The following is an 18872-nucleotide window of genomic DNA, read 5'->3' as shown; positions in this document are numbered from 1 at the left end:
ATACTGAAGTGCAGATAATTGCCACTATTTGCAACAAGTAGTATACTTGATAGTAGAAATCCTGCTATTTTAACATAGTGTAAATAGGTATTTGCACTTAGTGTAAATAGCATATTGCTAAAAAATACTGCTATTTTCACTTAGTGTAAATAGAATCCATTGCTAATACGAGATTTGAAAAGAGAGAAAAAAAAAGTTCGGCAAAAGACGGGATTGAACCCGGGTCGATCGCGTCAAAAAGCCAATGACGCACGCTTATCTATCTGCGCCACTGGAGCTGATGATTTATATGCATTTGTAATTTGTTATTTTGTTTTCAGAATTGTGATTTGTTTTGCACTTCTCGGTCACCGTAGGGATGCCATTAAAAATAAACCATCCACTTATTCCTTACGCTGGGATCCTTCTGATATCTGTACAAAGATGCGAACGAGGTGTTTAAACCAAATGAGTCAAAGCGAAAGTTCATTCACTCAATTTGTTGTATTGACGACAGACTCATGCATGTGGACTGTGTCAGAAAAGCGCATCTGTATATTGTATCCAGTATAGACAAGATAGCGGCAGTGATTGTAATTTCTATTTGCTTTTGATGCGACACGACACTCGCATTCAGTGTAATCAAGTGTCAGCCGCTAAGTGACTGAACGCCAGTGGGCGGGGCCTATGTCGATGTCTTGCTCTGGAGGCAGTGTTTATGCAAACGACTGTGCACGGGTGACATCACCTGGCACCTCAGATCCAAACGAACCGTTTTCTGAGAGTTATTACTAGGGCTGTGAATCGTTGGGTAGACAGCGATTCGATTCACGATTCATAGGTTTTCGATTCGATTCAAGAACGATTTTTGCAAATTTAGAACGATTCAATTCGATTAGATTCACAATTAAATTCGATTCGATTCGATTATAACGATTCGATTCTGCATTCTTTAAGTGCATTCACAGGATTATTTAAATGCTTCCCCTAGATTATTTAGATGCTTAGTCTGGGGGCAAATTACACAGCAGACTTTATGGTTAGAGAACCATAGGTTAGAGAAAGAAAAAAAACACACTTTTTATTATTATTATTATTAATTATTATTATGACATGGCATACGTAAAAATGTATGTAAGCCAAGATTTTAAAAAAGAGCAAAAGTATTAAAAGTATTATGTATAGGCTAAAATTTTGTCACACCAGGGGTGTAGCCATCATTTCAGAAGTGACAGACATGTCAAATACAATAATTTTATGTATGTATGTTTTATTATAATTATAATTATAATTTATTAATTTTTTTACAAGGAATTCTTTTCATATCTATTACTTTGAATTTGCTATAAGAAATCAAATACACTTCAATTTTATGATTGGGTTATATACTACAAACAATTTTTTTCCATTTTTATCACAGAATAAGGCAGAAAATATACTTTATAGTTTCTGTACTGTAATAAATGATATGTCAATTAGCACTGCATCATTCATAAATTTTATTTATTTATTGTGCTTATTGTCTTAACGTTTCAGTTCATTCTGCTTTGTATACAGTTTAGCTGCAGATATAGCCTGGCATGTCTTAAGTTCTATGAGCGCGAGATCAATTCTCTTTCAGTGCGAAAACTTCTTTATCTCATTTTCATAAAATAAAATGCTATAGTATTGAACTTTTCCTCTCAATCGGCGAATGATGATTCTGAAAGAAAACACGTCTGTTTGCTATAGCAACAAACGCTACTTTCATGCATCTGATTATCAGATAAACCTTGCGCTCTTATTTCAAGGTTGTTGTTAATGCTGTGGTTATTTGAACGGTTTCCTTCGTACATTCGGTTCAACAACATTGTTAAAACACATTTATCATTCAGTAGAACTGTGTGTATGCTTTTAGACACTTCAATTTTCCTCCGTCCATGCAATAAATACGCAGCTTTCGACTGCTCAGGTAATGTCGTCGGTAAGATGCCGAGAGCATCGAAAAACTACAGAAAAGTAAAACTACTTCACTTTAGCATTACTGGCCACGAGTACTAAGGAGAGATCACACATCAGCTGCTCAAAAAATGTGTCAGTGAGACGAACGGAGCGCGAGCGCAATCCTGTGACAGTCACAGGCGGTAAATAGTGGAGCGCGTGAAGGAGAGATGCGAGGGCACGAACACTGTTCAAGATCTCCATTAATTCGTGCTTGTAGTAATTTAATGTGTATATATTTTGAAAGCATTGAATCGCTATAGAAATCGCGATTCATTCGATTCTTAGCTTTTTAAATCGACTACTGTCCGAAATCGGCGATTCACGATTCAAAATCCATGTTTCAAGATCGATGCATATGCATCGTCAGGGTTTGTAATCGATGCATTGATAAAACGAGTGAATTGTTACACCCCTAGTTATTACTTAAATGCTTTTTTTAGTGATGATGAGGACATTTTAAGTTATAAACTTGCCGGATGTATTAAGCATACAAAGACCTCTTCTACATCAAAAGATCAAGGGAAATTTGGTTTCTCATGTCGTGACCCCTTTAACTGTAAGGGTTAACAACAGGTTTATTTTGAATATTTTGGTGCAAGAAACCTTGAATAAGATAAGTGAACATTAAATGCAACAGTGTAAAATAAGATTCTCAGGTTTAATTTGAGAGCAAACAGGATGCCTGTGGTGATGCCAGGTGCTTGTGATGTTTTGTCTGGCTGTAGAGTAGAGGCCGTTTAGGATACTCTCTGGAGACTCTGGCACGCATGAACTAGAGAAATCCTTTGAAAACCAGGGTATTAACTTCAAAACCATGACCCTCTCTAATCGCAGATTAGCACCCAGCGCCCGGATTCTCATCTGAACTTGCTGTTTATTTGTTTTTGTGCGAGTGTGCGTGTGGGTGTACATGTATACGCTCTACTAGGTAAGTGTGTCAGAACCTTCGCTTTGAATTAAATCCCCTCAAAACGGTTTCACAGTGACTAATCCAAAATCACGACTCCGGGGCTGTCTGATCAGCAATAACAATGCAGTCACATGTTGCTCTATGACCATGAAAATGCATGGACACAAATGTAACTGGATGAACAACTTGTGCATTTGTGTGTGTACGTGCCATTTCACAGCTGTCTGAAATGGAGTTTTCCAGAATTAGATTTAAAGTCACATGGTAAGGACAGAGGAAGTGCGAAACAACAATGGGGAAGTGAAAAAGATGTAATTGGCTGTGTTAAATAACAGTGCTTGAGAGTGTGACTGCAGGGTCATATTGAAGAGACTGTTGTAAAGCACCTCATGCTCTTTAAATGTAATTTTCCAGAGTACTTTTATAGTGGTTGTGCCATTTTCTGCTAACATTTAAAAATATGACATGATATGAAAGCGTGTTTATTTTAGATTACTTATAGATGGATAAGCTTGTCTTGACAGGTCAGACGGTCAGAATGTGTAGGCTATGACTTTTTCTGTGATGAATGAATAAACACAGTCCAGCATCTTCAAGCTTTTTGCCCGCCACTAAATTATTAATCAAAGGAGAAGCAGTTCTCTTTGGTTTAGAAGAGAAGAAGTGAAAGACACTTTTGTTACAACAAAAACAAACTTGTTGGACACAGTTTTTCTGTAACTAGCCTATACAACAACACTTGTTTTGAAGAAAATATGAGTGCTGCTTGCCTGTGCAAAACTTGTTGCCACATATAATATTTATTTATTTGAAAGAATAGTTTTATGTTGACCAAGGCTGCATTTATTTGATAAAAAATGCTTTAAAACAGCAATATTGTGAAAAAATATTACAATTGCAATATTTTAATTATTAATTATTGTTGTAATATTTTTATAATGTTCACAATTTATATTTTTTTCCCTGTGATGGCAAAGCTCAATTTACACATTTTGAATGTTGTTTGGAAACCATAATAATGTTTTTTTTTTTTTTTTCAGGATTCTTTGATGAATGTTTGATGAATAGAAACAGCTTTAATATAACTAAGAAATATTTGGTAATATACTGTCACTTTTGATCCATTTACAGATTTTCTGAATTGCTAAAACGCTAAATCCCAATCTCTGAACCAAATTCTCACTAGCTTAAACCAGTTTGTCGAATAAAGCTCTCTTTCTGCTAAACCTTAAACACGTTCAGGCAGTTAGGCTCTATTTGCAGATCTCATGCAGTCTTTTTGCAAAACTCTAAACACATTCTCATTCACTTAAACACTTATCATACTGTGATGCATTTGTGCTGTAAAATGCTAAACACAAGCGGCAAAAGTTAAAGGAACACTCCACTATTTTTGAAAATAGGCTCATTTTCCAACTCCCCTAGAGTTAAAGTTAGTTTTACCGTTTTCGAATCCATTCAGCCGATCTCCGGGTCTGGTGGTAGCACTTTTTGCTGTAGCTTAGCATAGATCATTGAATCTATGCAGCAGCAGGCACAATGATATTACACAGTGCCTGAAAATAGTCCCCAGCTAGGTAACTTCCAATAAACCTATTTTCAGGCGCTGCGTAATATCATTCGCCTGCTGCACCCATGGTACGGCAGCAAAGTTCCTTGATTATTACGCCGGAATGAGAGTATAGTTCCTAGCCATATCGGCCTAGAAAATCGCAACTTTTCATTTTCCGTCGGTCTTAGTACACGATGTAACTACAAAAGAGTCAATTTTTAAATAGGAAAAATATAAAAATCTTTGGTCATTTTTGAGCGAGATGCTAACGGTCTAATCAGATTCAATGATCTATGCTAAGCTGCAGCTAAAAGTGCTGCCGCGAGACCCGGAGATCGGCTAAATGGATTCGAAAATGGTAAAACTCAACTGTTTAACTCTAGGGGAGTTGGAAAATGAGCCTAGAGCCTTAAACACAACTAAAGCACAGTTGTCATCGTTTACACACAACGATTCTAAATTGTTCACACTTGTTTCTAATGATGTGATCAAACCAACTGTACAAAATCTGAGCCAGTTCAGAGTGCACAAGTGGCACAGGTGACTGAATGATGATACTTGTTCACACTTGTTTCTAATGATGTGATCAAACCAACTGTACAAAATATGAGCCAGTTCAGAGTGCACAAGTGGCACAGGTGACTGAATGATGATACGAACAATAGATGGAAACAATCTGAGAAGGAGAGGAGGAAGAGTACATGTAAGAAGTAGAGGATGAGGAGAGAAAGAGTAGGGTTTAGAGAGTTTTATCAAGGCTGGATCTGTCAGACCAGAGGGATTTTTCTCGCAGAGGTTTCGTGAATTTAGTTTGAGTATTTGGATTTGTGTTTAAGGTTTTGAGGAAATGAGTGATGGTTTCAAAAAACATGTTTTAGCAATTCAGAAAAACTGTAATGCAAATCAACCGTACTGTAAATATGTTACGTTGTTGTATGTTATTGTTAAGTATGTTAAGCTGCTAAAAAAAAAAAAAAAACCCGGCACACATAGATATTTGCCTGCTGCCTTGATTTTGCTAAAAAATATTCAGAGAAAAAAAAAATATATATATATATATTGATGAGCCAGAAATAGAGGTCCTTTCCCAGCTTCCCGTTTCAATAGAAATCAAGTCATTTGACATTCTATCGTGGGTTTAATGGTGTTTCTCTGGAGTGCATGCTCAAGTGTGCAAATCCCCATCTGTCGCTTGTTCTCACAAACACAAGGGCTTCCCCTTCTAAATGAACATGTGCTGCTGTAGATTTGTCTCGGTGGACCGCAGAGCCTAAAGGGAATCCAGTGCGAAGTCTTAACAAGGCCAAACTGTGAGCTCTTAATTAGGAGATACCCATAGAGAGAAACAGACACGAGTGGTAATGTGGGTGAAAATGATATGATGATAAAATGATGCAAACTGGCAATTTCAAATGGAGAAAAAAGTATTTAAAAGTGCACAATGATGAAGGGGAGACAGAGCGCTCGGAGGGACATGTATAAATTACCAGTGCTTAGTCAAAGAAATGTAAATGTAATGAGGGAGTAAGCTGGAGAATTAAAAGTGTTAAAAGCACCAGTAGATTTGGGACTGACTGAAGCTGTAGAATTAAATTCAAACATGCTGACTGAGACACGCTCTCCACTTAACCGAATAATACTCTACTGGAGGTGTAAATGTGTGTGTGATACGCCCATGCACACCTGCAGGCATGGATGCATAATAAACCTCTTTTTGAGCTCCGGGCATCCAGTCCTCTGGCGTTGTTTGATTAACGTCAATTAAAACGTACAGATGGTGAAGTATTGTACAGGGTGTTTGAATTAATTACAACCAATCAGATCAAGACAAGAATAGATTGGGCTGTTTTTAACTTTTGCTGCATGCATACAGCAGCGTCTAACTAAATCTGCTCATTCAGATCATCACGCCCTGTCTGTGCAGGAAATGAGGACAGATGGTTTCCTGGAGCGGCCAAAGTGAAAATACTGATAATCAGAGTTAAAATTTGTCATTTAACCACACATTTGTGTCGCACCTGCTATGTGCTGTATATGCACCCTGGATAGGAATTATAATACCTCAAATTTTATGGCTTTTAAGTAATCAGACTTAATGTACAAGAAAGAAAAAGACATTTTTAAGAGTGACTCTAGAGTTCTAGAGACCAGAATATCAAAGAGACTTGTGGGTGTGAGCTTTTTTGGACTTGGGCCCATAAGCAAAAACGGTCAGAAAGCAACTTCATAGCAACCCCCTGACATCCACCCAGAACACCACAGCAACAGCATAAGCTGCGTTCCGATTGAGAGTGTCCATACGTGTTGTTCACTGCCCCCTGAGCACGGGATATCTGTTGAAGTTCACTTGACAAAATGTGTTCATTTGGAACACCCTGCAAAGTTATCAAACATAAACAACCCTTGAGTCATGTATATTAGAGGAGTTTGAGCTAGATGGCATAATGTACTTATGTTCAATTAATATACTTGTAGAATGCATGTAGGTGTACTTATATAAATATGAATGTATTATTCATTTAGGGCTATAAATGTCTTATTTTAAAGTGCTAAACGAAGTCATAATCGTCTGATGTTTAATATGAAAATTAACGTAATTGGCTTATATTAGATGTGTCATTTCTCTTATTTAACCATAATCATGATGCATGTTGCATTGTAACTTCCACTTCACACACATTATATCTGCAAAGAACACATACAAACAACACCTGGGACTAATTAAACTATGTTTCACTGGCTTGATTTTATTCAAACTTCTGTAAATACTAGGTTGATGTGCAAGGACTGGTGGGTAATTTCCCTTTCCACTTCCTGTGAAGTGATTTATTTATGTTCCTTTTTCCCTGTGTTGTTCGCAGTGCCCTTCAAACTAAACATGTACGCTCCCTTCAGATTGGAATTTAGCAAAAAATGGCACAATACCATGTGAAGTCCACTTTGTAGGGCACTTATGGTCGAATGGAACACACCTATAGTGACACACACACACACACACACACACACACAAAAAAGCCTTTAGAAACCACAAAGCAATATGCTTAAAGTGACACTGAACACATAAGCAACCACTTAGCAACCTCCTGCCAACAACTCGAGTGGCAGCAAGTTTTACATAGGCAAACCCTTCTCAGAATTATAAAAAGAATGAGTTCCTTATGAAAGCAAATTATTTTTTCTTTGTCAAAATAGTATTAAATTTCCAAATCGATCTCTATTCCAAAATAGTCTTAAAGGGATGAAAATTCTGTCGTTAATTACTCTCATGTTGTTCCAAACCCATAAGACCTTCGTTTATCTTCGGAACACAAATTAAGATATTTTTGATGAACTCTGATCTATGCATAGACAGCAATGCAATTGAAACGTTCCCAGGCCCAAAAAAAGGTAGTAAGGACTGCTTAAGTAGCTTCATAAAATTATAGTTGAAGCACTTGTCACATGGACTATTTTAACAATGTCCTTAACTACTTTTTTTGGCCTGGGAACGTTTCAGTTGCATTGCTGTCTATGCAGGGTCAGAAAGCTCTCAGATTTCATCAAAATTTTAATCTTAATTTGTGTTCCGAAGATAAATGAAGGTCTTACAGATTTGGAGCGACATGAGAGTGAGTAACTAATTAATTACAAAACATTTTTGGGTGAACTATCCCTATGTTCCATTGGCAAACCCTACTCATTTCCTTTTTCTTTTTTTAAGAAATGTAAAAAACCTAGTTTCTTATTAATTCAAATGCTTATTTCTTTTTTCTTTTCATACATTCCTAAATTCTGTCGTTATTTCCTATTGCCCTACTATAGGTGATGCACTTTTTTCCCTGTCTGCTCAGTTTTCCATCACACATCAGCGGCACATGAATGGAGCAATCAGCCATTCATTATGAAACAGGTGCTCTGACGCATGCTATGCAATCCCCATGTGATATTAAAGTGCTTAACAAGTGAATAATGATTTCATGGGCGGTTAAGAGACCCGTCCCTCTCTCTTACTGGATGAGATTCACAGCCATTGACCAGCACTGGCCACATGAGGGCGCTAAGGTTGCTGGAATGATTCAGTTTCCTACTCTCTCCTTTGTGCTCTCCCAGAATTCACATTTAGACTTGCACTTACTTTCTCAATGGAGGACAAATGGAGAAGAATGAAGCACCTGAGTATTTTGAGTGACCTGCACATAGCCTGCTTCCTGTTTGTTCATCCTCTAGTGTTTTGTAAACATGACTCATTGTATTCCCCTGTTGTTCCCAGAATACCTTCCGCTTCCCAGCAGCTTGGCTGACCATGTTTGACGCCGTGTTGATCCTCATGTTGATCCCCCTCAAAGATAAAGTGGTGGACCCCATCCTCAAACGCAAAGGCCTGCTGCCCTCCCCTCTAAAGAGAATCGCTGTGGGCATGTTCTTTGTCATGTGCTCGGCGGTGGCAGCTGGTGAGTCAACAACACACACACTATATGACACGTATGTAGTGTATTATCAACACACACAACAAAGATTTATGGCTGAGTCTGTGAGCCTGTGCTTTTTGTTCTTCAGCTTGCTCTCTTGCCACACAAACTGTCTGTGTGTGCCGATTTGTGGGCTGGATGTATCAAGCTTCTTTATACATATTCACAAACTGAGACTCATGTGGGAGTGTTTGAGTGTGATAGCAGACATTTGCATACACATTTTAAATATATGTGTTCATTTTTGTGTCAAAAGGCCCGTCACGGTAGTGAACTTTAATTTCAGACTTCATAAGGTTCATATGCTGTGTGTTCTGTTATATGTGACATACTGTAACACACACATGCTACAAAACATTGAGACCTAAATTACACAATCATATATTCTTAACTCTAGGGCTGGGTATAGCCAACTACTTCATGATATGATACACTTCACGATTCAGTACATCGCAACATCATAAATATGTTAATCTTGAATGAAACGGTAGCAAACGTGTAAGGGAGACTTACTGCGCCACATGAGGGAGTGAATTTGTGTGGTCAGTCGCTGTTCTAGTACTGTGTCTTAAGAAGGTTCCTCCAATTGTTACTAAAGATTGACTGATGTTATTTATCATTATTAATAGTGTTTATTCATTTAAGAATGTACAGCAACGTTCAGAACTGATTCTGTCTTTTTTTTCAGATTTTTGACATTATAATTAGATTACAGTAATAATTAAAATAATGTACACTGACTCCACCAGGTTACCTGTTGGCAATAATACAGTGTTACATTTTTATAACACTTTTAGACAGTGCTTAAGTCAGTTTACAAAGCATAAACATAAAACTACCTGACTATATAAAAAAATTTGGGGTTGTGAGATATTTGTAATGTTTTTGAAAGAAGTCAATTATGCTCACCAAGGCCGCATTTATTTGATTAAAAATACAGTAAAACAGAAATATTCTGAAATATTATTACAATTTAAAGTAACTGTTTTCTGTATTAATATATTTTAAAGTGTAATTTATTCCTGTGATGGCAAAGCTGAATTTTCAGCAGCCATTTCTCCAATCATTCTAATATTTAGCATCATTCTAATATGCTGATTTGCTGCTCAAGAAACATCTCTTATTATTATCAATGTTAAAAACAGTTGTGCTTAATATTTTTGTGAAAACTGTGAGGTTTTTTCCCCCTCAGAATTCTTGATGTATGTAAAGCTCAAAAGAGCAGCATTTATTGGAAATATAAATATCTTGTAACATTATAAAAGTTATTTACTTTTAATACATTTAATGCATCCTTTCTGAACAAAAGTATTAAAAAAAGAAGAAGAAGAAAAAAAAAAAAAACCTTAGTGACTCCAAACTTTGAACGGTAGTGTAGACGGCACAGACAATATACAGTGCTGCAAAAACATCTGCTTGAATTTGATTCTGAGCACATTTGTACCATTTTGTGGGATCAGATTTTATTGTGGTTTGTGGTGGTATTTAGATGGTCTGGTGGTAAAATGGAGAGACAAGTTTGGTGCAATTTTTTTTGGTGTTCAATTTCAATGTGTGGAAAAAGTCATTGCCCTTAAGAAGCACCTGGATGATCCTCCGGGACAGACTAGATCATGTTATGGACAGACAAATCAAAAGTGGAACTTTTTACTAGACATGTGCCCAGTTACAGTTTGTTTGACGTGAACCAAACACTGCATTTTTAATCACAGCATTGTACATGCTACAGGCAAAGCATGACAGTAAGGCATCAGTCAATATAGTCCAGAGTGGTGCATGGATCCATCATCATGTGTCAAGTCAAAACAGAATCAACGTGGAAAATAAATTGTCCAAACATGTAGTCCCTGGTGTAACACAACCAAGACAACTCACGTCACAGATCGAGCTGATAAACACTGACATTGAAATGCTGAGCTAATATTATGAGTTTGGTGAGATATCAATGCATCCACACAGACAATTGTGTCAAATTGTGTTTTCTTAGTACTCTTCACCTTATTCTGAGAAATGAGTTCATCTCAGAGAGGTTACGACTTTTCCATTCGTCAGATAAGGTACAGTGCCTCCAAGATGGCAGAGATTCGATGTAGATTGACTCACCGACAAACACCCACATGCTCTTGACACATTCACACAGACCAATGATCTCTCCTCTGAATTCTGTCACTCCTGTCCAACCTTGAGCCGGCTCTACTGAACCCTGCAGAAGGTGGATCGATATTCCTGCTTGTTCTGACAGTTAATATTCATACAGCCCACCGTCCTGGAAAATACCAATCTGAATCAGCGCTTTTGCACTTTTCATTATTCTCACCTTCCCTTTTAGCATATTTTTTTTGTAGAGGAATTTTGACGATCCTCTCACTTGTTGTTTCTTCGAAGTCCCCCAAAACTGGGAATGTGTCTCAAAACCTAGTGATCTATATAACTTGATAGCCTTTTTTGGCCATTTACGATAGATATGCTTAGGATTTTGGCCAAAATTAAGTATCTTCATGGCTCAACAATAAGTTTGGCCTGTTGAGGTACAGTAACTGTCAATACATCTTATTTGTTTACCATGTTCTTGTGTTTTTATTTAGAAACTTATGCATAAGTTGTTTCTCTGATGGATTGTTGTTGCAATTTTATCTGGTTTAAATGGATTAAGAATTTAAATTTCAAGAATGATTTGTTATAAGTTCAAGTGTGATAAATTACCAAATACCATTGTTTTCCAGTTTATAATTTTATAGTATGAAAAAGAACAAAAATTGTGTATGAAGAAAGTGAAATTAAACGTTTAAAAAGTCATGGGAATGCCATAGAAAGTTCTGTTTATTTGTTTATTTTTTCCAATTTATTCTCAGTTCTCAAGTTTTTTTCTTTGATTAATAATGGAAACTTATTGGTCAGAAAGAGCAGGAACTCTTAATTTGGTCTAACATTTTTTTTTTTTACCTTATTAAAATAATTAAATCAATCTAATGTTTAATAGAAAGTATTTCTTTCTATCACACATTAATACAATTTTGTTTTTATAGTGCCATAAAAATGTTGGCAGTACAAAGCTGCATTATCGTCCCAAATGAGCCAACAGAAAAAAAAAAGCCCTGATTTTAGATGGTAGCATAATCTTGCTAACTACAGTTTTGAGATGACCTTCACATCAGAAGTGCAAATAAAGCTCTTTGAGTAGGCGGCTCACTAGATTTTTAGGCACAGCAATCTCTCCAAAACTTCAGCACTTTCCTTCCAAGTGTTTTTGGCTTGCTTGTATGTCTGTCTGAAGTTCTGTACACAGCTGAGGCCTCGCTACTAAGACAACAAGATTGTGTCCACACATACACGAAAGTTCAAGTCACACATTGAGAGAGTCGTGGAGTGCCTGTTCGGAGGTTGTAGAAGAAGACACCGTTGACAGGTCGGCAGTATCTCATTGTTCAGTTTGACTGCGCCCAGCACTCCAGTCAGTCCCCAGTCCAATTCCAGCTCTGCCCAGTGGATTAAACCAAGCTTAGTCAGCCTGACAGTGTGCGCTGCATCCAGACGTTGACATATTTCAGACTAAAGCGCTTTTTGAGTGAGATGAGTTTTGGGAGATGCGCTCTGGAGTGTGGGGAAAGTATGAATATCTTTCTCTCCCACCCTGTCTGTCTTTGACTCTCTCCGACTCTTTTAAACCACTGTCAAACTCTGCACGGTGAGGGAGAGAGAGAGTTTAGACATTTTTAAATTCCTCATCTGTCTCGGCTGCCATCAAACTGAATAAATGTGGGTTTGTAGTCATCATGAGGGATTCTTTAAGTGGTAAACACCACAAAGTTCAGAAAAACTCAAAACAGTCAAAATAATGAGAGATTGACGTCGAGTGCTTTGCTGCATGATTGCAGTTTTCAGATGTTTACTTCACTTGATTTGCTCCCACTTTAATATACTGGTACCTGTTGACTAAAATGACTGATGCCTGATATGGTCTAGTCTTGTGTAGCCACTCTTGAGCATAAAGTGTAGTCCACGTCGCAGATAGAAAGAAAGAGATTATCTAAGTGATGTGTAAAACAATATTTTATTTTATTTTAAAACTTACACTGTCAACTCTATACAACATAATCAGTGTGAGATTGTGCATGTAAACGTGTTAAAAATTATAATATGACAAACTTTTCCAAATCTACCTTCTAGGTCTTTCTCAGAAGCACTCATTCTAGTGAGTTCTAGCTTCTCAGATCTTGTAAACACAACCCTTCCTGGTTTACTGATAAAAACCTGTGCACCCTGAAGCACTTCTGGATATCGAGTAAAGCCAATCAATCAGATTGTAGGTTGCAGTTTTGAGAATGCGCTTGCCAATTTTGTGTGCACTAGACAGCATACCAACATACGGTTCAAGGACTGTCTGATTTAGAAGACTAATAACAGACCAGGAACTTGAAGACGTGAAAGTCAAGTAATTGTTGTTTTAAAGCCCTCTGAAATCAAAACTGGAGTTTTGTGGCTTTTCTTCCATGTCTGTTAGTTTTAAGGTCATCTACAGGCTAGAGTATTCCTAAAAGCAAGTACAATTTTTATCTTTTTCTTCTTGGAAAACAGACTAAACCATAATAATGCATTGATCTTGTTTTCAGGGGCAAGCACACATTTTTATCCAAGAAAATGGTCAGGCATTACCTGCTAATTCCATTTATGTCTGACATGCAATTGAAAGTAGCAAAGTTTTTTCCCCCCTTTTTCTTCCTTTTTCAGGTTGTGATGTAAACTAAAGGTTGGCTTTCAAAAGTTAACTTTCCACTTCAGTTCTTTCAATAGTAAAAACAACAACACAAAGAAATGTTATTGCAAATGCTAAACGACAAATAAGCATTTAATTGTGTACAATCTTTGAAACATAAATGAAATACAAATGATTTCTTAATCTTTGTTCCTCCACTGAGAGTCCATTCAGCCAACTTTGATACTTTAAGAAGTTTATAAAACGTAAGTAAACATAATCCAGAATTGAGCAGTTTATTCCAAGTCTTATAAAGTAATTATATCTCTGAAGATGATAAATGGATTTAATGTCAGCTTTTATTCACATGTAAACATTGATCAGCACACATACATGGACCACATAAAATATGGTAAACAGAAGCTCAAACATGCTTGCCTGACACACATGAACAAATTCTCTTCAGAACTCCACTTGATTCATATCGATTATGTTTACTTTTTACGTTTTATTCTTTTTGAAGCATCAAAGTTTTGGACTTTTATTGGAGGTACAGAAATCTCTCAGGCTTCATTAAAAATCTTAATTTTTGTTTTGAAGATTAATGAAAGTTTTATGGATTTTGAAAGACGTGGGTGAATGAACTGCAGAATTTTCAAAAGACAATTTTTGAGTAAACTAACCACTTAATATAATATAGTTAATATAAAATGTCAATGAGAGCATAACACCATTGACATTCAAGCTGAATTTTGACAAAAACTAATTAGTACATTTCAATATGTGATTTTAAGGACAATATTGGGTCACCACTCCATGTCCAATTTAAAAAATGGGTCCTGATGCAAAACTAGTTGAGAACCACTGTTTTAAAATAATGCTGAAGAAAATGACCTTGGTATTGCATGACAAAGCCTGAACACGCAGGAAGTCTAGTATGCAGTGCACAATACAGATGTTATCTAATAATAACCGTTGCTTTGATGTAGCCAAGAGCGGCGGGAACTCGTTGGCACACTCTTGCAGAATCAGTATGTGCAAACCACGTTCATATCACACTCTGTGTGTGTGTGTGTGTGTGTGTGTGTGTGTGTGTGTGTTGTGGAGATCAAACTAATGAGAACCTTTGGGACTCATGCTCTCCTTCTTGAGAGAGAACGAGAGCGTCCCATCCTTTGTACTCCCACTCAATGACACAGACTGACTCATTAATAAACTCCTACCTGATACAAGCATGGTTTAAGGATGCTTACTATGTGTGAATGGCTTCTGCAAAAGTGTGTATGTGTGTTAGGGAGAAATATTAGGCATGGTGTGTGTATATTAAGATGCATGGAGGGGTGAGTGTGCGTGTGTGTGACATAATGGGTCCCACTAATGGGGCTTATTATATAGATGAGATATCTTGGGAAATTAGTCTTTTAGTGCCCCTCATTAATACCCAACGTATAGTAATCACACTGCTCTTTTCTTTCTGTGCCCCTTCGCTCTTTCTTATTCTTTCTTTCTAAGCTCTGCTCGGTTTCACTTTTCAGAGTATATCAAGATACGCACACACAGAAATGTCACCTGCGGCACACACAACATACAGGTAAATTGCAGGCATTTATGCAAAGAGTCAAGGATGTGTATGAAATGAAATATCAACAAATAATGATAAATAATTGCAGCTTTTATCTGAATCTCTGAAAGATTTTGTGACTCATCGTGCTGAATGAAACCTCAGGAGCAGGAACGACAAAGAGCTATTTACAGTATTTTATTTTGTTCATAATGTGACATACAATTATGCTCATAGATTGAGAGAACATCGTTTTTTTTTTGGCAAAAATAATTTGAAATGTGGACCCCAGTACACCTTTCTCAGATTTATCGTAAGTTTTTTTTTTTTTTTTTTTTCTGTTTTCCATGTGAGGGCTGCTTGAAGAATTCAGCATTGTTTTTGCCTTTTCCCTTTTTTATTATTATTTATTTTTTTCTCCTTTTCTGGATTCCTTTCTCTCTGGATAGTGTGAATCTTTTTGTAATAGTATGGACTGTAGATGGTGAAATCTACACTTCATGATTTTGCAAAAAGATGTCATTTTGTTTTAAATTATATGTTTTTGAGGAACGTTGTTGTAACAAAGTTCGTAGTTCGGGAAGAAGGAGGCGGGAACCGGCGAACACTTAAACAAAACTTTAATAATAAAATAAACAAACACAAAATGAAAGTAAAGCGGCAGCCCCTCGCGGACGACTGCCGCACACAAAACAAAATAAAATCCAGGCCTGGTCCTCTCTCATCCAACACTGTCGTCACTCCTCCTTTTATCCTTCCGGAGCTCCTCCGTGGGACTTGAGACCGGTGAGTGGCGCAGGTGTCGTGCATTAGCATTTACTCCACCGGCCTCGCTCCGTTCCCATGGCTCTCGGCCCCGCCCCTCTTGTCACAGTTGTTTTCAACATTTTTGCAGATCTGATCACCCGTTTTCAAGTATCTGTCACTACTATGTATAAATAGTATCTACAGTAATCTGTTGACAGGTAGTACAAAGAAAATACTGCTATTTTAATTTAGTGTAAATAGCATCTATCTATATAACGCTATTGAACTTAGTGCAAATATCATTTAGAGTGTGATTATACATCCAGACAGGTTTGGTGATGACCTTTGACCCTTGCCCATAATCTACATTGATGTAGTCCACTTTATATGTTTATACAGTATTTATAGTATGCTAATATCTGTTAAGTCAAATAACTTTCTCAGGGCTTTAAAAAATAACAAAATGCAATTTTATGATACAACTTAGTTACTGCAATACTGCAAGGGGCATGTAAACTTATGAGCAGATATGTATTTAATGGGATATTGTGTAGTCGAATAGGATGTTCACTAAGAAAAAAATAGGGTGGGACTGTTTTTCCATTAATAGGAATAGGATTGTCAAAAATGGATTATTATTGTCTTCTCTCTTCTGTTTTGCACAGATGCGTGCGTGTATGTTTATGTGCGTACACACAAGGCTCCTGCCTCTTAACTCGAGTGTACTGAAGCACTTTTAATCTGAGTCTACCTGGTAGCTAAACCCAGCAGGGCTTAGGTGGGTTTTAAAATACCACTGCCAGAACCTCCTCACAACATTTACACAACATTTTCCAAACAGATGGGTGCTTGGCAGTGGCATAGCTCTGCAGCCAACCCTACCCGCAGGCACAGATGATGCCCACACACCTGGACACACTTGTTGTCCTGCACTCAGGAAGCAGCCATTTGCACGGCAAGCTGCTCCGACAACAAAGCTGCAAACACACGCGCCCGCCACACACCAGACGATGCCTTGGGGCAGTTCTACTTCTGTTCAATTTTCCCCAGAAATATAAGTCAAGGTTTTTTCAATCTGGGTTTAGAATCTCTTGGAAGTGCAGAAGTGAGGTCTTTAATCTGCAGCTGGTCGCACTTTTAGCCAAAGAGTGTTTTATTCCAGGCATCATTTGTATTCCGATCTAAATCTGACACACCACAGCCACAGATCAGAGCGCTTCTGGTGTTTGGGCAAGGGGTGGAGGGGGGAATGATAGATGAGAGGGAAGAGAGGAAAAAAAGTTACTGTTTTGTTAACTGAAGCGCTTTGAGTTAGCGGCGTGCTGTAGATGCTCTGCATCACACACTGCTATTTTAAGCATATGAAATACAAGGTCATACCCCTTCAAAATGGGAATATGTGCGTGTCAGTATGATGGAGGGATCCCACGAGGAGTTATCTGAATGGCACCTGCAGCATGGTTATTATTGGATCAAGCTTTTAGATAGTCCAGGCTGACAATCTCTGCTCCACTCTGATTACCTGCTAAACCCAGCTGCCTGGTATACTTTTGTGTGTGCGAGCATGTTTTTATGTGTGGGAGATAAGCTGTTTTTGACCTGTGTGAAGCGCTGGCATTGACCTGACACTTAATCCATCCATTAATGGACTCTTCATACTTTTTTCATTCACTGTTACATGCACTTACTCTCCAAACATCCACACATGTATTTGATACCGATCTAACACTGACACACTGGGCTGGAAACACACACGCACACACATGTTCAAAACCTAGTTTTTCAATGGCTGCTGCCAATATTTAGAAAGCACACGCTCAATAGTTGATTTATTGCTGATGTATATACTGCAATTATTTACATGTACTGTTCAATAGTTTGGGGTTGTTAAGTTTTTTTTTTTTAATGTTTTTGAAAGACGTCTCTTATGCTCACCAAGGTGGCATTTATTTGATAAAAATACAGTGAAAACAGTAATACTGTAAAATATGTTTACTGTTTAACATAACTGCTTTGTGTTTTATTTTAAAATACAATTTATATTTATATACAATTGCAAAACTAAGTTTTCAGCAGCCTTTACTCCAGTCTTCAGTGTCACATGATCTTAGGGCTGAGCGATATAGCTAAAAAAATGACGATATAATATTATATAATGATATAATATCAACGATATAATGTTTCATATCGTTCGGTATAGATAATTATTGACATTTTTTATAACCTTTTTTAAAACAAAGAGCAACAGAGATGTTTTTTTAATTTAACCACTGTATTTTTAAATTAACCCAATTTATTGGGACAAACAACAAATATTATTTTGTTTTAACAGTCAAACACACAATAAAAATTAAACAAATATCTAATTTCTAATGCTTTATTTGCAGATTAAGGTTTTAAGGAAACTTTTGGCTTGCCTCCCGAGGCCACAGGAGGGCGCAATGAGCAAAATAATGCAGCACATTTAAATTGTTAACGCAAGGAAATAAATGTCTATAAAAAACCTGCATTACGTCTAAATTAACTCATATAAATCAAATATAATTTCGTAAATTGCATAAACAATTATGAACAAAACAGCATCATGTATTCATGCATTGCTTAATCCAAAGAGCCGAATCGCCCATCACGCTGATTGCATTTAAAAACATAAGAGACGCAGTGAAAAGGAATAAACCTCCACAAATTCGCGACGTGTTTTCTAAAAGTTTAAACTATTTTAACTTTTCATGGCTACATCTCTTGTGTGAGACGCGAGTGCAGCAGTCATATTTGTCCGTCAAAATGCGCTAAATATGCGTTCTGTGTGAATGGCTTGGTTTCAGTTTTCACCTAATCAAGATCTCCGCATTTGAGATTCTATATTTCTCTAATATTTTGAATGCATAACACAACAGCGGCGCATCTCGTGGGCTAGACTAACAAAACATTAAAATGCAACAACGTCACTTACATCATTATCACCGCATCTCGTGCGCCACTGATGACGCTCCCTGACG

At 37.2% G+C, this 18872-nt stretch overlaps 1 protein-coding gene across 1 annotated transcript in view; it reads left to right on the top strand.

Moving 5' to 3' along the window:
* The window catches only part of slc15a4 (solute carrier family 15 member 4), a 61496-nt gene that overhangs the window by 9568 nt on the left and 33056 nt on the right, over positions 1-18872 (top strand). The window contains exon 6 of the mRNA XM_016471200.1: positions 8674-8854. Coding sequence (XP_016326686.1) covers positions 8674-8854 — 181 coding nt within the window. The remainder of the gene's footprint in view (positions 1-8673; positions 8855-18872) is intronic.

Source organism: Sinocyclocheilus anshuiensis, unplaced genomic scaffold, assembly GCF_001515605.1.
Source record: "Sinocyclocheilus anshuiensis isolate Anshui unplaced genomic scaffold, SAMN03320099.WGS_v1.1 scaffold296, whole genome shotgun sequence".
NCBI classification, from domain to species: domain Eukaryota; kingdom Metazoa; phylum Chordata; class Actinopteri; order Cypriniformes; family Cyprinidae; genus Sinocyclocheilus; species Sinocyclocheilus anshuiensis.
This window is presented reverse-complemented; position numbering and strand designations above follow the sequence as displayed.